Source organism: Hoplias malabaricus, chromosome 1 (assembly GCF_029633855.1).
Source record: "Hoplias malabaricus isolate fHopMal1 chromosome 1, fHopMal1.hap1, whole genome shotgun sequence".
NCBI lineage: Eukaryota > Metazoa > Chordata > Actinopteri > Characiformes > Erythrinidae > Hoplias > Hoplias malabaricus.
The window spans coordinates 82,392,753-82,414,415 of record NC_089800.1 but is presented as its reverse complement, the minus strand read 5'-3'; the positions used below and the strand labels follow the sequence as shown (position 1 = coordinate 82,414,415).

At 40.2% G+C, this 21,663-nt stretch overlaps 1 protein-coding gene across 2 annotated transcripts in view; it reads left to right on the top strand.

The window, feature by feature from the left end:
- Positions 1-21,663, top strand: part of LOC136709678 (leucine-rich repeat and fibronectin type-III domain-containing protein 2) — a 233,306-nt gene that overhangs the window by 151,765 nt on the left and 59,878 nt on the right. For both annotated transcript variants that reach the window (XM_066685106.1, XM_066685097.1), the window contains exon 4: positions 14,851-16,246. In XM_066685106.1, coding sequence (XP_066541203.1) covers positions 14,871-16,246 — 1,376 coding nt within the window. In that variant the 5' untranslated portion in view covers positions 14,851-14,870. The remainder of the gene's footprint in view (positions 1-14,850; positions 16,247-21,663) is intronic.

The window sequence follows — 21,663 nt, the reverse complement described above, 5'->3', positions numbered from 1 at the left end:
GCCGCTCCCAGATAAGCCGTCTCATGAGTCGACGTCCGCACATTCATCAGAAAGTGAGGAGACAGAACGTGTGTTTGTGTGTGCGAGGGTGAGGATGATTAGCACCTGCAGATAGTGTCCCGACGACGTTGGTGTGAGGGGACGGAGGAGAGAAGGAGCGGCAGACAGAGGCTGATGGAGAACGAGAGCTTTTAATAAAGCTGACCTTTTCCATGGTGGGCTTGTTATGAAAAATGCTGCCACCAAGGATAAATGAAAAGCAAAGGCACGGTGAAAACATTTGCATGCGGACGTGTGCCTCATTGGACACGGATTCTTATCAGGCTCAGGATGTTTTCATATCACTGTAATTGTTCGGGGGGATATAAATATGTTTGGCCAGGATTAAGGAATGTCATTTATTTGGATTACAGCGTCAGTAGTAATAGTGTATTAAGTCTGAGTGTCCAGGGACAAGAAAAGTTTCCCTCCTGCCCCTCTGTGATTACAACCATGAAATGAAGCTGATCTGTATTTGATTTAATGATACATGGTAGATTAATTAGGAGCTAAAACACTGTTGCAGTGCTGTAAAATCAGTTACACAAAATGGTCGACATAAACATGTAGAAAACTTAACTGGTGACGTCTGTTTTGTAAAGGTGCAGGTATCTTGGATATAAGTGAAATGTTATGGGCTTGAGCTGCCACATCCAATACTGAGAGTCAGCTAAAAGGGTATACAGTCCCCAGCATTGAGCTGTGGATCAGCTGAACCAATGGGCCACCACCCAGTACCTAATTGATGAACTGGTGATCCAAAATGCTGTACCTGACCTCATTAATCCACTTGTGGCTGAAAGCCACAACCTAAAAACAACCTTAATAACAGGAGAAAGGTCGAATGAACAAGTGATTTATATCTGACATTATTTGAGGCACTGCAGGTCGCTACCACATAGCTCCAGCGTCTCCGAGTCTGGGGTTCAGTTTCTGCTCCTGTTCACTGTCTGTGGGGAGAGTGTGTTCTCCATGTATCTTTGTGGGTTTCTTCCAGGTGCTCTATTTTTCTCCCACAACCAGAAACATGCTAGTAGGTGACTGTGTGAAAATGTCCATCTCTGTTAGTGTATGGGTGACTAGGTGAGTGTGTGGTGCCCTGTGTTCCATTTTTAATTAAATATTTTTTTTCTGCCTTGCGCCCAGTGACTCCACTGGGTTTAGGATTTAAATCCAGTCCAACCCTTTATTAAATTTGATGGGTTAGAAAAATGAATGAATGAATAAACATTATGCGATCAATGCTACAGAACTTATTTAAGACTTATTTAAGTTGCTTTTTTATTAAGGCTTTATTACTTACTGTAAGGCGAATGTGTCACCCATGAGTCACGAGTATGGGTCTATGTTTCTGTCCTGGTACTAAAATATGCACTTGGTAGTATGACACAATATGGCGCAAGTGTTGGCCTTATCACCAGGAGAATTTAAGATGTGATCTGCCGTGATACCTCAGCTGTCCATGGCTGGGAATCCATGACAGCACATTTGACACCTCCCTCTCTTGTTGGATACAGTGGCCTTCCCTCCTCCCATCACTCAGCACTGTGTTCGCTGTGGGCTTCTGTTGGCTAACATAATGGGGACAGCTATGACCTAATGGTTACAGAAGGAGGCTTGAGATTGAAAAGTCTTGAGTTAGATTCCCTGGACTAGCAAGATAAAAATGGGGCTGGTGGAAGTGTAGGTGATGTGCTTACTTACGTGAGGAGTGAGGAGGCCACATTTCATTGCACATGCATTCATTTATTCATTACAGGACTGGACATTTTGTGTTTTCCTCTGAGTGTATTGAGCTGTGAGTTGTCCTGTGGCAATTGGAGGAACGACAGTAATTGTCTTCAAATGTCTCGGAGGAAGCATATGCTATAGTCAAACGATTTCTAACAGAAATTAATTAATCAAATTAATTAAACAAATATTTGCTTGTTAATCTCTCAGTCTAAACTTCTGCCAGTCCCAAAATGACTTCTTACAAAATGCTGCCTACAGGTTTAGTTGTATAATTGTAGGGAATTAAATGCCGTTTTTATAGCTCTCCTGCACAGATGATTCTGTGTTGTGCTAAGCTTCATCCAACTTTTTGTCTGCTACAAAGCCAAGGAGTGTTTGATGGAAACATTAAATATGTATCATTTGACTCAAAAACTGTTCAGGTGAGGATGTTTGCCATCAACAATTCACTAGGAACACATTTCTACTCAGCCAAGGACAGACTAATCCACTCTCCAACAAATCCTGGGTTCTTAGGGAGTGATTAATATATGCATTGAGAAATTGGTAGGATTCCAGTTTTTAAGAACTTGGACGAACTTGGGTTACTTAGGCAGGGGCAGATTACGTTTGTAGAGAATGTGATCAGTGTCATTTTCACTGTCTGCAAAACAGATTAGCTCATAAAGTGTTTAACAAGACGATTTTGTGCTGAATGACATACATGCTTTAACTAGAACCATGCAACTTCATATATGACATTGACATTCTTGGTCTACACAGGGGTGTGTGAGACCCTGGTCATAGAGGTTTGGTCTCAGTACAGTTTGGTGATTTCCCTGATTAAATGCACACAGTTAATCTGTTAATGTTATCATCAATCTGTTTTGGACATTGCCTTTCTAGTAATGAGTTGATTTCCCCAAACTCCAAATGCCCCAGTTTCCCTGATCTCCACCAATCTAGTATATAATCAAAATAAAACAGCTCAAGTACTGGCTATGCATGCAGGTGATATAGTCCTCTTTTGAATCACTCATTATAGCTGTTTTCTTATTGTCATTCCAAAACTACTGCAAAGGTCAAGCCCTGAGCTGGAGAATATAATATGAATATGAACAACAAACAGCTAATGTTGGACTAATGTAGATGCATGTATTATCACCACCACTCTACTCCTTAAATGCTAGGATCTCATTATCCTGCTGGTAAATGGGGGAGTTTAGCCAGGGTCACAGAGTATTCCCCTGTGGGAAAACCTACAATCAGTCTTGTTTTGCAAAGACTTTTACTTGGAAAACAAGTCTTGGAGTTTAATAATCCCTTTTCAGAATAAGTCTGAATCCATTCTCTTTAGATAGATAGATAGATAGATAGATAGATATATAGATAGATAGATAGATAGATAGATAGATAGATAGATAGATAGATAGATAGATAGTTAGTTAGTAAGTAAGTACATCCTCTCTAGATATAGGTACAGCACAGTATTCAGCACAGACCAAGCTATACAATTGTAGAAAAAGTAAAAAAAAAAAACAGTGTAATGAACCTGTATAATATACAATGTGTAAGTTAACCTGCCTAATATAGACATTAGAATATATACATATGATCATAGGGTGAACAAAGAAACCCAGGCATTGCACAACACCCCTACTCTGGATCCTGCAGGTGGTGGGCCAACATGACGATATACATCTTATACAGTAGAATATAGGGTGGAAAACCCTAAATGAGTTTGTAATGTGGTCAAAATGAATAGTAAAATCTGCAGTTGCAGTAAGTGAATATATCTGTGCATTGTGTATGTGACCCAGTCCACAGATACCAGTCCCTTGTTGACAGAGTGTGGTCATTCTGCTTCTAGCAGTGTTTTCCATCACTGTGTAAAGATACATGTGGTTTACTTTATAGTTATATGCACTGCATACACAGTACAACTTAGATCTGTCTGAGATCATGATTGACATGTTCGATCTGAGTAATAGTATATCGGTGCTGATATTGTATGTGGTATATATTGGTGTTAATGCATTCTCTTGTTCAAAAATGTTACCATTAACATGCCAGCAGCGTGAGTAGAGGCAGGATGCATGTGTGCATGGTGATATTTCATTAGTAGTTAATGTAACGTAAAATGAGGGCAGGAAATTAAATGAATTACTAAAAAATAGACATAATACATGAAAACAAACACAAAAATATTAAAATACATTAGGACCATGTAATCACAGAAACAGGACAAATGCAAATGTGAACATAGAAACACTGTCGATGACCCACAAACAAGGCAAAGACACAAGGTCTTAATACACAAGGAGATTAAAAAATACACCTATAAATCCTTGATTTCCTGGATTATGGGTAGATACTTTATGACTATATGACTCAGATATAGGACTGTGGAAGATTATTTGGTGAGATGCATAAACACCTGGAAGTGTATTGGCTGTTATATTAGAAGGAGGAGGAGCTAAAAGCATGGTCCTTTTCCTGACCTTCATTTATTTTATAACGCCAGTAAGTATTGCAAAGTTGAATTGTGATATCCCAAAGGTGAATTATTTTTACATCATGAATGATTACTGCAGTAATTAATGGGGTGCCTACTAAGGGCCAAAGTATACAATCCGTCTGGAGACCCAGAAGATTAGGAATGTGCCTGTGCTCATTAAGAACACTCAGGGTTGATATCAGTGGTGTGGAGTGATTGATGAGGAGACTATTCTTTGCCAGGAGAAAGAAGGAAGTATCCATGCACCTGCTTCTGATCTCTTCTCCCTGCAGCCGTCCACCTTAAACCCAGCAGTTCGCAGCAGATGCTTCTGCAGCTGTGCACTCGTCTCAGAGTGAAGGTTATTGTCTAACTAGCCTCCCTCCTCCCAAGCTCATGGTCTTGTACTGTGTTGCATAAGCATGACTTTTCACCATGCTTTCTTTGCCCTTCTGCCCACCTCGCTCATTCATTTACTACCAGACTTAAGTAGTTGTGCTGTAGAGAAACAGCAGAATGTCTGACAGGTAGAGTTTCCAGCAGAAAACTCTTCAATTATGCGCATATGCATGTTAAAATTATTAATATTTTTGTATATAATGATTGAATTGAGATATGAATTACTGTAAAATAAGGCAATCTAATAATTAAGATAATTAATTAAACCTGTCAGTATGTTTAATAAATGACACAACCGTGGTCCTTTATTTTAATGTCAATTTCAGGGTTTTATGCAAAAAGATCTCCAAAAAATTTTAAATAATATATAAGACTGGTGGTCATAAAAACACCAAAACCATAAAGGCTCTTTTTTGTTGATCTGCACAACCATGTTTCCATATTTAGACGAACTACAGTTGTTTCTGTTACCGTCTGAACCTTGGCTTGAAGTATGAGGTCATTTAACAGACCTCCCACACTCACCTGTATCATCATATTCTTCTTCTGAGTCTCACAAAATCTATGTCGACAACTTAGCCGACCAGTGTTGCACACAAAGGCTTTTGGGAAACTAAAAATACATTTTTGTTTCATAAAAATACTTTGTAAATTGTATAAATGTGTTTTGCTGCTGTAAAATACAAATTGAATTTTCTGAATATTTATTATAATTAATGAGCATTTGACAGGTACACTACATCTATGAAATGGAACAAAAATGCTTAGTTTTACTTCAAGTCACATCATTCAGATCAAAAGTAGCCTTTAAATTTCATCCTGAGGTTTCATGATGATAGCAACAATTTTGTAATGGTTTGGTAAATGCATGGAAATGCTTCCACTTCATTCTCAGTTTAGTAGTGAACTCTGAACACTTGCCCCAAAAGGATGGACATTTGTTTCAGTATTTCTCTTTATTAGATGATGAAAGAGCCACCTCTAAAAATCATGTATCATATTTGATACGGGGGCGGCACGGTGGCGCAGCAGGTAGTGTCGGAGTCACACAGCTCCAGGGGCCTGGAGGTTGTGGGTTCGATTCCAGCTCCAGGTGACTGTCTGTGAGGAGTTGGTGTGTTCTCCCCGTGTCCGCGTGGGTTTCCTCCGGGTGCTCCGGTTTCCTCCCACAGTCCAAAAAAAAAAAAAACACACGTTGCAGGTGGATTGGTGACTTGAAAGTGTCCGTAGGTGTGAGTGTGTGAGTGAATTTGTGTGTGTGTCTATGTTGCCCTGTGAAGGACTGGCGTCCCCTCCAGGGTGTATTCCCGCCTTGCGCCCGATGATTCCAGGTAGGCTCTGGACCCCCCGCGACCCTAAATTGGATAAGCGGTTACAGATAATGGATGGATGGATGGATGGATATTTGATACGTTTAGCTTTATAGGGTTAAGGTACACCACACAATGGTTGAAGCCTAAAAAGACATTCTGTTTGTGGTTAATCCATTAACGTTTGTGGTAAGGTTATCATGTAAATACAACACTGTATAAATTGATCAAATTTATACACTTCGGCATGTGCTCACTGTCAATGAGAAGTCAATAACATTGGTTGTGAAGTGCAGCAGAAAGCTTGAAATATTTTTGAGACTCTTGCACTCTGTTTTCTTACACTCCTTGATCCTGTTGTTCAGTTTTCTCCTTGACACTTTCAGAAGGTGCAAAACCCATAAACCTGGTTTAATCCACATTTCATCCAAAGAGGCAAGAGGATCACTTAAGTAAAATTATTTAAATATTATAATTGTCAGCTACTGAATTACTTTCCACTTCAGCCTTGCATCCTTTAGCCTCATCATTTTGGTGTGATGTGGAGGCTAATAAATAAATGTAATATTCAGTTTGCATTCTCTGTGTCTGCCTGGGTTTCCTCTGGGAGCTTCTGTTTCCTCCCACATTTCAAAAACACTCTGTCCAGTGTGTGTTCCTCACTTTCACCCCGTGGTTCTGTATAGGCTCTGGATGCACTGAGACCCTCACCAGGATGAAGCGGTTAAAGATAAATGAATGAATGAATGCTTGTAGGTAGGTATGTATGTTTGTTTAGCTTCCTATCAGTAACATTTGTTTATACATTCGGCGTTTGTACTCCCACCTTCCCAGCTTCAAGACACATCACGGCAAATGGGTTTTCCTCATGTTTGAGCTCGAAATCCTTCCCCTCGAGAATACTGCCGCTCACTATAAGAGTACACATGTTTACAAGGATTGTAGCCATAGTGAAATGTTTTGTTTTGGGACCCTCTGGAACAGCAGTAATTGAGTCTAAGGTCACTTTGTACGTTAGGATATAAAACCCTCTAGCATTGGGCTGGAGAGTCTCTGGAGTGATGGAACACCATCCAGTATCTTTATATAAAGCTGGACTGGCTTTTTTCATCCAGAATCCATCATTCAAAATTAGCATGCCGTCACTAATTGTGCTTTTCCACTGCATGTTACCTGCTCTACTCACCTCTACACAGCTCTACTCACTTGGTCCCCCTGGAAATGTAGCCAATTATGTTGCTAAACACTGTCCGTAAAGGGAACTGCAGGCTTTGGAAACCACATCAACAATAGATGTAATGCTGTGTTGTTTACTCATTGAGTATCAATGTGTATTTTTTGTTATTTGGGCCTGAACACAGCTCCGTTCCTCAGTTTATACACATCTGTGGAGTTTTTTGTTCCTTGTTGCTCCATCCAGCTCTTGCTGGATTCCTTCGTTGGCCACCAATTCAAGGAGCATTTGAAGCTCTTCAAAACACCACAGTGCACTTTTACGAGCTGATGTTATGAGTTGGATAAACCAACATGATTGCTACTGTAGCTTGGAGATTTTATAAGCAGCCAGTTTATGTTGAAGGTTTGCTTTTCACAAGTCTCTTTGGCCAGTCAGCAATCTGTAATGTTTACACATCACATGTAGTCCCTATTAAGCTCACTTGGAATCAGGCACAAGCATGGACCAGGTATCAGATTTACGGATTATTGGAAAAAGCAAAAAAGCAGAGCCGGGTAGGTTTCCTGCAGTGGACCATAATACTCTTTCGGCTTATTGCAATCAATAATTAATTGTCATCGATAACAGCAGTATTACATCATAGAGTGTAAGGCCTTTCCAGAAGAGTACAGGCCTTCACTTTCCAAAGAGATATTGCATAAGCTTCTAGAATGGTCAGAGTTCATATCCCATAGGGTGCATGCAGTTCTACACAGTCAGGAGTCAGGTCGCTTCTTTTGCATTGGGTTTGAGACCATTTTGTGCTCTTAGCATCCAATCAGGGGTCAGCTTCGGGCTCTTTTCATCATGGTCGCTGGTAAAAATGGACTTCCGTATGAAAGTTGTTCTACCTTCATCTTGCACGGTGATTGCACTACTCTGCTTTTGGAAGATTTCCACCTCTTTTCACCTATTTGAGCAAATTCTATAGCCCCCCTCCCACCCCCCGTCCCCGTGATAAAAGACTTTCTGATGTGCTCCACCACTCACCTATTCATTAAGGGGCTCTCTAGCCTTTGTGTCTGCCGAACTATGAAAAAGGAAGTTTTTTTTTTTTTTTTTTTTTTTTGTAGCTCATCTACTTTGTTGGTCTCCTTCAAGTGAGCTGGGAGCAGGCTAAGCTCCTGTTTAACAGCACCTCTGACAAATGAGAGGAGATTCTTGGTGTGTTTGATCATCCGAGGAGCCAGGCTTACCTCCGTCTCCCTTGGAACCGCCGCGTAGTTTGGAATAGACTCTGTGTACATGCACAATGCCTAGCAAATAATAAAGAAAAGGAAAAGTGAGGTGCTCAACAATTTCCAAGTCCTCTGCTTTAAGTGTGCCTTTGATGGTTGCACCATTAGCGTGGCCGGATCGGGGCGGATGCGGATGAGGACTGACAGACAGTTATGAGAGAATAGGTAATGCAGGAAAGGAGACTGAAAGGCATGAGGCTGCTAAATGGCATGCTCTGGCTGTATTCAGCCTAATCAGGTTTCACCTGTCAAAAATGACTTATATCCCCATGCCCCAAGCGCTCTTTTAATACTTTCACTCCACAGGAGTTGAGCCTTTGTTTGAGAAGGAATCCATGCTGATGCACTTGAGCTTTGACTCCTGTACCCTGTACGTCCAAAAAACAAAAACAAAAACAAAAAACTCATTTTAATAACTCAGAATGATCACTGGATTAGGAATCCCTACCTTCTATTTACACTCCTTGTCCATTTTATCACCTCCCCTGACCATACAGGGGCACATTGTTGTTCTAAATTTACAGACTGTAGTCCACCTGTTTCTCTGCATACTTTCATATCCCCACAGAAGGGCTATAACTTGTAATTTTAGAACTACAAAGTGCACCTGTATGGTCAGTGGAGCTGATCGAACAGACAATTAGTGCACGAACAAGGAGGTAATCTTTGTTCTTTTTGGCAGAGTGGTGCATAATAGTGCTAGGCGATATGAGCGATTATTTTGTTTTTGTATTTTTGACCCTCATAGTTCAGTGATGAGGCTGGTACTGTAAATATGCTCCAGTGTTAAAGCTGGGATATTTTTTCTAATGTTGCTGGGAGCTTGTTCCTCTCTTGTTTTTTTGAGCACTGTTTATATTTGGTGTGTGATTGTGCTTTGGCTGAAACTGTTTTTTTTCTCAGCGTTTATGTTTGACTTCTTTTTATTCAAGGTCATCTTATTTATAGTCAAAACACAGCACATCCAACTCACAGATGCTGTGTTATTCTTTGATACACTTTGCTCGAGTCGCTCGGTCGGCCTCGCCGTTTAGGTTCTCCGCCATGTTGCAAATAGAGGCATACTCATGTGACTACAGCTTGGTAGCGTGCTTTTAAAGGGACAGTACATGAACACAGTGTGGAGACATATCAGAATAAAAAAAAATGATATAATTAATATTGACACGATTATGCTGTATAGAAATTCTGAATGTCAATTTCGATTATTTTTTTTTATTACAGTGTAGCACTAAGAATTAGAATGGGGCTGAGCTTACCATACTCAATGCCTAGTGTTCTACTTATATATCACCCCACCCCCAGCATTTCTCTGGTTTGGCAGACTTCTATGCAGTGACTTTGGGGTATGTTAAGTGCCAAGTCTGATTCAGAACTGACTTGTGACTGAATTAAATTGAATCTTCACTTTTGAGTGTAAAAGTTCCCTGAAGGAAAGAGAAAAAAAGGCACAAACTTGCCATTAATACCTTTAGACACGTAGTGTAAGCTGATATAGTGCCGCATTCTCTTTAACATGTCGAGCACATTTACTATATCTAGCTCTCGCCTCTTTGTTAGTATGTTTGCCCCTATGGTTTTCGTTCTGCCCTTGTTTGTGTCAGAACACCAGCATTCATTCTGACTCTCTGCTCTACTCTTCTCCTTCTTCCTCTTTATCAGACTTCCCTAAGTGTGCACAGCATTAGCAACATGTCAAAACACAAAGATCAGAGAGAGGAGAGAAGAGTGGACCAGTTTCCTTCTCCATTTTCTTCTCCTCCCTCTTCTTTTTCTCAGGCATGTGAGGATATATTGTCACAGGCTTTATTTGAGATCGTGTGTCTGTCACAGGAACTGACACATCTTCCTGAGCTGTGTGATGGCGTCTGAACTACAGCGTGCAGAGTGGGTCACACCACAGCAAAGCGGGGGGCAATTATTCAGCTGCCGTGACTTAAAATTAATAGAGTGCCATATTAATGTGGAATGAATGTCAACAGAGCTGAATGTGACGTGACTGATAGTCTGAGAGTAATAAGTCAGTGCCTCAGAAGACATAGAATATATTTTCATAATGAATAGACGATGCTTACAGCGGTATGCATCAAGTGTAGCCCAGGAATCTTACATATCAAAGTATATTGTTAGTTACTAGCAGTTCCAATTGGTTGTGGTTTGAGTTTTCTTTTGATAACCTTTGGGTCTTATTTGGTCAGTTTACCAAGTTAAGAGGTTAAGAAGTTTTTTTTTTTTTTTTTTTTTTTTTTTTTTCGTGTGTGTGTGTGTGTGTGTGTGTATTTTGAATGTTTGAATACTGCAAATCTGGGATCAAAGATAGCACTCTTCTTTAATAAAATATATATATATATATTTGTGTATTTATTTCCCTGGTAAGAGAGCTTCATGTTGCTTTCTGGTGTTAAAGAAATCTGAAGCGATCTTCTTTGACACCTCTAAATTTCAGTCTTAAACCCCTTTTAGACATGCACCGTAACCCAGACATTTTCAAGACTATACCCAGAGGGGCTATATGTGTAAATGCAAACATTCATAACATTTGTACCGGACATTACACAGACTTTATCCTGCCAAACCTCAGAATGTGTGAGTAGGGCCAGTAATGTTCTGGAGAATTCACAGTTAATCCATGCTGTGTCTCCTCCACACACTACAAAAGAGCTGGCCCATGCCTGAACCACGTGGACCATTTCCTGCTGTGAGAATGTGTCTGGCATGGACAAACTCCAGCTGCACTCTCTAAGGGCAACTCCAGGGAATGTCTGAAGAATCTTGTCCGGACTTTTTCCTGAGTTGCCCTTTCACACACTAAGAGTTTTTAAATGAATACAGATTTAGGAACTGTTTGCGTTTTCTGCGTCCTACAATCCAAGTTACCCAAACACATTCACTGACCCTGGGTTTGGGCTCTGACACAGCCATTGGTCAATGGTAGCTGCTGTTTGTTTTGTGTATTGTTTTGTCTTTTGCTTCATTGTGGTGCACACTGTTCTGGACCCAGTTCTGTCTTCTCACAGCGGAAGTGTGGATTTTTTTTTCAGATCTGAAGCCTAAGATAGAAAGTACTGTTCAATAGATGTTGATCATTTTGAGGGTCTTACAGGTCTTTGAATCATTTTGGAGCTCCATTTTTGGAAAGGCAGTCCAAACCCACCAGAATTCCTTTTGCAAGTGGAGCAGTCAGACATTAAGGATGTTCTGACTAGAGAATGATATAAAGAAATAGGTGGTTTGTAAGTTTAGCACAGTGCTGTGAATCTATCATGAACACACCTGACGAATTTAGTCATTTTAGATTTTTTTTTTTTTCTTAAATGACATGTCACAGCACCACTGTGTGATTTCCTGTGCAGCAGAATGCAGTCTGGGCATGGCTTTCTGGCAGCAGAGGCTGATTGTATAAAACTCGGCACACAAAGGCCCAGTAAAACCTTTCATCCATTGTGTCTTTGGGTGTATTTGTTTAGACTGTTGGTTTTGATTATATGCTCTAGGTAATCACCATACTCGGCCTCGTAATAACTTCCCGCCAGTGCTGACTTCCTTGGGTTGTTTTGAGGCCAGTCATTGTCTGGGTGCGCATAAATATAATCCTATAGCGATGGAATTAAACTTTAACTTGGCACGTCCCCTCCCGATCCAGTGCTATCCAAGTGATTTTCAGCTTTTTCCTCGACAGTCCTCTTTTGTAGCCCTACGTTCTCATTTCTCCCCCTACAAACGCTCATTTCTGCATGCTGTCTCAATCCAATTATCTCTCTGTGACATGCAGTCAAAATGCAGTCGCTCCGCACGACGTAATTGCAAACTTGTTTCTGAAGGGAGCGACTCTGTCGTGCGTAATGTCACTCATAATTATGAGTTATTGGAAGCCCGCTGAGTGTGTGCAGGAGGTGAGAGGAGATGGTCACGAGATCCCGATTAAAGCCATCGATAAAGACATGTTTTATGGGAGGTGTGTTGTAGGAAGTGAGCACTATTAACCTTGACTTTAATTCTTGGAAATTAAAGACCCTCCATCTCTCGCAGTCTGGCCCCAGACGTGGCAGCCATCAAGGCGGCTCCCCTGCTCCTGTGAAGCTAGGCTCGCCATTAAGGAATCGCTCCAGTGGAAAACAGATTAAAATTGATTTCGGTTTTGAGTGCATTTGGAATTAATGGTGTAAATGTCCAGGGGAATTATGGGCCGTTGTCTGAGGGTGAGTCTGCCCATTCATTCCCATAGTGCACCAGGTGATGGGTGGGTGAGTGTTAAAGCCGCTCGGCTATTCACAGACACTAACAGCCTCTGAAACGTCCGACTCCTCCAGCGTCTCGACATTTCTCTTTCTTTAACAGTTTCTCAATACGCAGACAATGACCGAGAGAGAAGGGGCGGGGGTGGAGAGGGATAGGGTGATGGTAGGGATGAAAAGAAGGAAAGAGAGAAGAAAGGAAAAAATGAGGAAAGGTTGTAGAGAGTAAAAAAAGAGGAAATATGGAGGATGCATCAAGTAAAGAAAATGTGAGGGAGGGAAAGAGAGAAATGAGGGAGGTTATACAGAGATGGTGGAGAGGAAAGGAGATAAAAGAGAGGGAGTGGAAATGTGAGAAGGGGATAGAGTGCAAGGAGGACGAGATCAAGGGAGGATAGAGGGAGGGAGAAGAAGCACGAGTCTAGAGAGAGAGAGAGAGAAAGAGGTTAGGAGAGATATGGTGATGTTATGAGGAAGAAAAGAGAAAGAGGGGAAAGGTTAGAGAGAGAGAGAGAGAGAGAGAGAGAGAGAGAGAGATGTGAGGGCAGACATGTCTCCCAGGTTCTGAAAGTAAGATTGTGGTGTGTAAATCAGCAGTAAATGCTGGGTATGAGGAGTCAGCTCGAATCGTGACGAGTCATTGGCTGACATTTGTCACAGCACGTCATGTTGGGTTTTTTTTTTTTCTAAAGCTACTTTTCCCAAGTCTGTCCTCCAACTTGTCACATTTGTACAAAAGCCCCCAAACCCGCACTGCCAGCGAAGTGTCAGAATTTTTCTGTAATACTGTGTGGGTGTTCCAGTTACTGATATACTCTTCCCACTGAACCACTAACTGCACTGCAGAAATGCTGTCCTGTCAATGATCACATTGTTTTGTTTATTGTAATAGTTATTTGTATTTAATTCCAGACATAGACATTGTACTTGTTTTCATTCATTTGATAATGTGGAGTTTCACTGTTTTGTTTTGTTGTGTGTGTGTGTGTGTGTGTGTATATATATATATATATATATATATATATATATATATATATATATATATATATATATATCCTACTAACTGCAGTGTTTTTTACAGTTGTTTTTTGTTTGTTTGTTTGTTTGTTTGTTTTTTACACAGAAAAAGTTATCTGACAATTACATTAACTCTATATATTCTGAATGTTTTGTAGATTCCAGTTGTCCAGTTTGAATTTATAGATACGTAGACACTGAGAGTGAGATGTTTGTACATGGACCGTGGACTTTGCAGTGTATTTTCTGTTTTGTTGAGTGCTATCTAGGATGAACATTATTAGTTTTATGCTATTCTGTCTTATTTTAACTGGAAGTTTTTGTTTGGCTATGACGTCTGATCCAAGCTACCCGGGGTCAGTAAATATCTAATATCTATCTTATTTGGCCAATAAAATGTCTAACTAATGACATCCCAGAACCTCTTTTGGTCAAGCTGTCCCTAATTAATAAAGCTTAGGGTTCAAATGACAAAAAAGCAAGAAACAGACTTATTAAATCTGATATAATCATTCATTCATTGTCTGTTAACGCTTATCCAGTTCAGGGTTGCGTTGGGTCTGGAGCCTACCCAGAATCACTGGGCGCAAGGCAAAATCTAATGGAAATGAAAATTAATTAAAAATTAATTATAAAATATAATATTTATTGTAAAATATTATAAATATAATTTTCTTTTCTAAGTGTAAGGTGGTTTGTGGAGAATCGTAGTACACACGTACTTGTGTTTGATTGATTTGCTAAAGGTCTAATGATGCATGAGAAATAGATGGTTGAGAAACGATGCCAGCGATTATTCGTTTTCCCAACAAAAATTGCTAGCCACTGCAGTTGTAGATGTTTTCCTTGCAAAATAATGGGTTCTGTAGACCTCCTATGCATCATTAAAATGGTGAGAAAGGCTGAGAAATTGGACCCGCTGAAAAGAGAAATGTGTGGTGCCCTAAGCTTCCCACTGTGACAGAAGTAGGTGTAAGGAGGTGTATGCACATGCCCAGTGCTACATGTACGCCTGTCTGTTTGAGTTAGTTGTTCCCTGGAGGGTGCAGAAATGGTATTAGCTCATAATGAGGGCTGTACATTCTACAGACAGGCTTTGCAGAGGTACTGACACAAATGTAATTGTTGTGTATTTATGTGTGAAAAGGACAAGCTGACCACAGTTTCCCCTCCTTGTCCTTTCCAGGTCCGTGTACGTGATCTACAATGGCCAAAGTGCTCTGCAGCCTCCTGCTCCTGGGAAGTGCAGTGATGACGGCCATTGCCTGCCCTAAGTACTGCGTCTGTCAGAACCTGTCAGAGTCCCTAGGCACGCTGTGTCCTTCTAAAGGCCTTCTCTTTGTCCCCCTGGACATTGACCGAAGGACGGTGGAGCTACGGCTTGGGGGGAACTATATCATCAGGATCTCGCAACAGGATTTTGTCAACATGACCAGCCTAGTCGATTTGACATTGTCAAGAAACACCATCAGCTCCATCCAGCCTTTCTCGTTTGTGGATCTAGAGACTCTTCGTTCACTCCATCTCGACAGCAATCGTCTGACCGAGCTTGGCCCGGATGCCCTGCGAGGCCTGGTCAACCTGCAGCACCTCATCTTGAACAACAACCAGTTGAACCGAATCTCCGAAGAAGCCTTCGATGACCTTCTGCTAACGCTGGAGGATTTGGACCTTTCCTACAACAACCTGCGGGGTGTGCCCTGGGAGGCTATCCGCAAGATGCTCAGCTTGCACCAACTCAGCCTTGACCACAACCTCATCAGTTACATTTCCGAGGGTACTTTCACAGACCTTGACAAGTTGGCGAGACTTGATCTCACATCCAATCGGCTCCAGAAACTTCCGCCGGATCCCATATTTGCTCGCTCTCAAACCAATGCAGTGTTTAGTACGCCGTATGCTCCTATGCTCTCTCTTAGCTTCGGTGGAAACCCCCTTCACTGCAACTGTGAGGTGCTTTGGCTACGGCGGCTCGAGCGAGAGGACGACATGGAGACTTGCGCTTCTCCTCCCACTCTAAAAGGACGGTACTTCTGGTATGTACGTGAGGAGGAGTTTGTCTGTGAACCACCTTTGATTACACAGCATACACACAAATTGCTAGTGCTTGAGGGCCAGACGGCTAGTCTACGCTGCAAGGCAGTGGGTGACCCCATGCCCTACATACACTGGGTGGCTCCTGACGACCGTCTCATTAGTAACTCATCGCGAGCCACCGTCTATGAGAATGGCACCCTTGACATCATGGTCACTACAGCCAAGGATTATGGCACTTTCACTTGCATCGCTTCCAATGCAGCAGGAGAGTCCACGGCCTCTATTGAGCTCTCCATCATTCAGCTGCCTCATCTGAGCAATGGGACAAACCGCACCTCTCAGCCCAAATCCAGGTTGTCTGATATCACCAGTTCCACAAAGACCAGCAAAGGGGAGACCAAAGTCCAGCCGGAACAGGTGGTGAGTGTAACAGAGGTCACTTCCGTCTCTGCTCTGGTCAAGTGGACAGTGAGCAAAGCAACTCCCAAGGTCAAAATGTACCAGCTCCAGTACAACTGCTCAGATGATGAGGTCCTGATTTACAGGTAAACATTTTAAGAGTCTTGACCCTGTATCCAATTGTGAATACTAATTACTTACTTACCCTCTTCTTTTTTCTCACTTGCATTAGTCCACTAATTAACTTTCTGAATGTCCTATATAATGAAAGTTTGATATAGTAAAAAAAAAAATCAGTAGGATTAATGCTTGATCACCTATAAATGCTGGTTACTAGTTTTTCTAATTAGATGGGTCACTACAACAAATCAGTGTAATGTGCAATGACTGGTTTTTATCCCAGGAACTTTAATATATATATATATATATATATATATATATATATATATATATATATATATATATATATATATATATATATATATATATATATTACACATAGAAACACAACTGTTTAATCCCAAATCACTCTATACTCCCTATATAGTGCACCTTGCAAGGCATTGAAATTACTGAATAAATGATAAATATTGTATCAAATATAATACAACATCATTGTATCACCTGCCAGATACATGTGAACGGAAACTAAAACCAGTTACAAAAGGATATGGATATAAACAAACAAAAAACTCAGCTCTTCCCTAGCCAATAAGAGAAATTACAAGAGATGGCACATGCTCTCTAACCTGAGCAACTATACAGAGTCGATTCCTATGTGACGCATTAATGTAAAAGTGCATCTGTAAGATCTGGTCATTGGGTATGCAGCATGGTTTCACTTTCTGGCAGCCATCTTACTTAGAGTCTTTTTGAAATCTTTAGTCCCTCTCATAGCACACAGTCTGGGTTCTGATTGGCCTACTGCTTCCCATCTTATTAGGGCCATTGGGCAGGTAGACCTATAAAGAAAGAGAGAGAAAGAAGGAGACAGACACACAAACAGCTGTTAGATCCACCCAGATAACAAGGGTAGTGCCCTTTAGCACACCCAGCCTTGGACAGCTGAAGCATCACCTAAGTTTGTACCAGGGATCTCCAGGTGATAGGGCCGATGCTCAGACCCATGCACCGTTTTAAGAGCCTCACCTGTACAGGTTGCTGGTTGCTTTTATGGTTCTGTCCTACATTGTTTGATGTATTGATTACTGGAATAAGCTTTTTGAGCTTTAGCATGTATTTAATTCCCTGGAATTGCATTTTTGTTGCTGAAGGCGATACACAGAGAACGCTGAGCTCCACTTTGTGATGTTCTATTATTGTCATGGCCCAGATCATCTAATTACGTGGCTTTTCATTGACTCATCCTATACTAAATTAGTCACCTCCACCAGCAAACCGTAACCTATCAACAGTGCACTTTAGTCTAATCTATACTCCCCTTGTGGAGAGGGAGCGGGTGGTGGAGCACTGTTATGGGGATTTACAGTCAGGGTTATGTAAATGACAGTGTCTACTGCATGGAAATTGTGTGGGAATCGGTATGGCTGAGATAACGCCACTGTGAAGTGCAGATACAGTGAGTTATGTGTCAGCCATAAAGTGTATGAAACACACCAATGAACCCTTTTAGCCATTCCTTATGCTATAACCGTTCCTGTGTCAAAGCAATATGCGATATATAGCAAACACCTGGAGCAGAGCCCATGAATGCGTGGAAGAGCTATTTTTGCTAGCTGGAGTTCATCTGCTCTATCCAGACCTATTTCTATTTTTCTGGGGGAAAAAAAATAAATAAAAACAAGCCTCCCTATTTGCATACTCCAATTTGTCAGCTTGTGTTTGCAACATTTACAAGTTTTGTCGACAGCCAGATCATATCCTAGGGACAGCCAATGAATATATCATGGAGCTTGCATTAAGCACGGAGTCTATTACACTACCAAATATAGAGTGAGAAAAAGGAGGGAGGGGGTCACATTTTTTGACAGAATGCACTTAACCAGTTTAGCTGAGCTGATAACACATGCACTTTTATTTGTGTCTGTGATGAATTATTACGTGTTCATCATTTTATACAGATTAATTTGTTTAAACAAAATGTTCCTGCTGTGTCTGGCAGGCTGTGTTAACAGAACACTGATGCAAAATTACCCCAAACAAACAAGCAAACACATCTTTTGCCAAGGAAGTGGTCTTGAAAATCCAGGGCTGTCTGCTGATTTGTAGTAGAAGCCTGTTCAGTTTCCTATTAGAATCATGTCCAGGTAAGCACCACTTCCAAAGTTCAGTCTGTATGCGATGGTCTTTCTTGAAGTCATACATCAAAAGTGGGTATAAAACCGGCAGCAGCCTTTATCGAGGCAAGTGCAGTTCAAGTGCAGGCTCCATGAGGCATTTAAATCACTACCAGTGATGTGGTTACTATGACTAATACTGTCTACTCATAGTCAGACTACTATATGAAAGTACGAAAAACTCATGAGCATAAAACCCAATGCTTAATACATTTTGATAATAATGTGATTATATTTTGCATGATGTTCCATTGATTTCATTGATACCAAATCAATCCATTAATGTATATTTAATGCTAAATTCAAAGTCAAATAATCACGTTCTGTTCCATTACAAGATTGGTCAGTAAATGTTGAGCTCACTATACCCTCAAAACCGACAAATGGATGACATGTTAATAAAAAACAAGAAAAAACACTTGACTAACTGTGAAGAAACCTAATAAGAGCAGATGCTTCCAGACTGCTATTCTGCATGATACAGTTAGGCACTTATTCTATATTTCTCTAAGGCATGTGGCTCAGCTGACCGCAATTTCAGATCAAGATGACAAGAGAAAAGATCTAAGCCATTTTGAAACAAGATTCATTATTCACATATGGTTGGCAGGAGCTTCAGTTACAAAGACTGGAAATATTTCAATAATTAGTGTTGGAAACTGGTTGAAAGTGCACTTGTAATGAGAAGATGCTGTTCATCAGCTGACTGAAAATGTCAATGAAGGATGTGATCATCTTTCACCATTTCCCCCATAAGTGGGTAAATGCATGTCTGGCAGTAAGAGCGAATAATACATTAATTTGTTACCCATACCATAATGGGAGTAATAGTGGCTGTTATAGAGTAACAATAACTAACAATAATTAAAAAGAATATTAACAATAATTATATTTATATAAAACTAATATAACAAGTTTTAGTCTTAGTTTTTTTTATATTAAAATTTGTATTTGTTTAGTCTGTCATGTAATTATCATTACTAAAAACTAAAAACAATTTCACATAGTTTTAGTCCATCAATTAAAAAAACATCTAGTGTTAGTCATGTTTTAAAGTTTTAAAGGTTTTATATATTTAAGGGTGTTATTTATTACTAACTATCATAAACCGTAACATTTAAAAATATGGGAGGAAAATGGCCACTTTTTTCTTACAGTAAATTTTTGCATTTATTTAACAATAATATTTCGAGTGGACTGTAAAGAATTTCAACTCTATGAACAATTGGCCAACAGTTATTACCACAGACACCAGGATGCTTCAAGAATTGATACTTTGGGAGCTGATTTATCATCACTATTCTCACTATCACTATCATCACCCACTCTTGTTACCCTGACAACACCAAACAGATGGAGCATTTTCCTGTTTTTAGTTCTTTGTAATTTTCTGTTTTCAAATGACAAAATGTGCAAAACAATTCATTGTTGTTTTAGGCTTCAGAAGTATGTATTTATTTAGCCCTCATTTAATTTTCATTGTGAAATATAAGTTGTCAACTTTGTAGTTGTAATTTTATTTAAGGACATTAACACTGGTTTGAGTCAATTTGCTGCTTAGTGTATAGGATCACAGCAAATCAATTTATTCTTACTTATCCCCTGTAGTGATGGACCACCATTCTTCCTTAGGATATTTCCCTAGTTGGTGCCATGTTAGTGGTGATGGACATAGGTGTTCATGCATGGGTTTTTAATATATAGATCTTAATAAATGCATTGAGACATCTCAAATCTTGCCTATAGTGGACGTCAATAATTAGCAGTGTATGAAGTCACATCCAGGTATGTTCTTTTCTTGCAGCCACTGACCAGGAAAATGAACCAAAAATGGAAATAAAAGAAAGAAAAAAAACTAATCTGTGAGCGGAGAGAGTTCTAGGACATGTATAAAGCTGCTGCTGTGGAATGTAGCATCTCCCCCCTGTGATAGGAATGTAATTATGAATGAGTAATGGACTTCCTCGACATGGAGGCTTAGTGTAGTCAATACGTCACACCAATGAGCCGCTGCTGATATGACTGCAGTGTGCTGCTGAAGGAGGGATGTATCACATATCCTTTTATGAGCCCATAGAATATATTGGTTCTATAGACTATTGGAGCTAGAAATCACGGTGGTAAACACAGCTACTGTAAGATTGCGGTTGCAGCTGAGATGTGTTACTCTAGGCATGGAATAAGGAAACTGTCCATTTAAAATTAATTTCAAAATCTTAATTTTAGAAGCACTTAGTATTGACATACTGTTGGTGGCACAAGATCAATGATGTATTTTGCATCCATTGGTTTATCACTTATTAGGAAAAAAAGGTCAGGAAATTGTATGGAAATGAGTGCACACTTCACATGTGTTGGGTTTTGCTGCTCACTCTGCCTCTTATCTGTCCAACTCAGCTGTGTGAGTGCTGTTTGCAACCACGTGTAATCTGGCCACAGTTTATGAGCAGGAAATCAAATCCACCTGGAAATTAAGGTGCAAGAGCTTTTGTACCTAATCACTGTGTTGTCTCACTAACTATGCTGGAAATATATGAGGAGAGCTCTCTGAGCGGCATGGTCGGCTAATCAATTAGACCTTAATTAAAATTTTCTGTCTATTTCACCACTCAGGAATCTTCAAAGAATGCCGTGGATGGTGATACAGAGGCCTGATGACTGACTGTGATAATTACTTTGTCTTGTTTTTCTTTCTGAAGCTCTAAAACACATTGCTCATTCTCTTCCCCAGGCACAGGCTGAGGTCATGAAATACAGCTTCATTCCAGCTCAACCCAGGCAGAGTTTGGCTTACCTTTAGGCTTTAATTAACCTGCAGAAGGGAATCAATGCCTTACACTTTATTGTTGTTGCTGGCTCTATTATTAACTGCCTTTTGTTTGTTTGTTTGTTTGTTTGCTTAATTTAAATGTAAGTACAGAGTACTAAGGAGAACTTTCAGAAGCCCCCATTCATTTGCTTTATTTCCAGCCAAAATATTTAAGTACAGCTGTAGTGGGAGAAATTTACACAAAAGATTAGCAAAAGAATATCATGTTCTTTCTAACATTTCAGGGTTTACAGTTAGGCTTAGAGTTAGGGGTGTGTTGGCATCAGAAAGTTTTTTTTTTTCTTTGTGTGTGTGTGTGTGTGTTTTTTTTGCACTCATGTGAATCCAGCATAAAGATTAATGTATGTTTGACTTCATATCAAATCCTCACTCACTTTTTTTTTTTTACATCTTGAATTATCTTCAAACAATTTGCTTTCCAATTTTCAGTGAAATC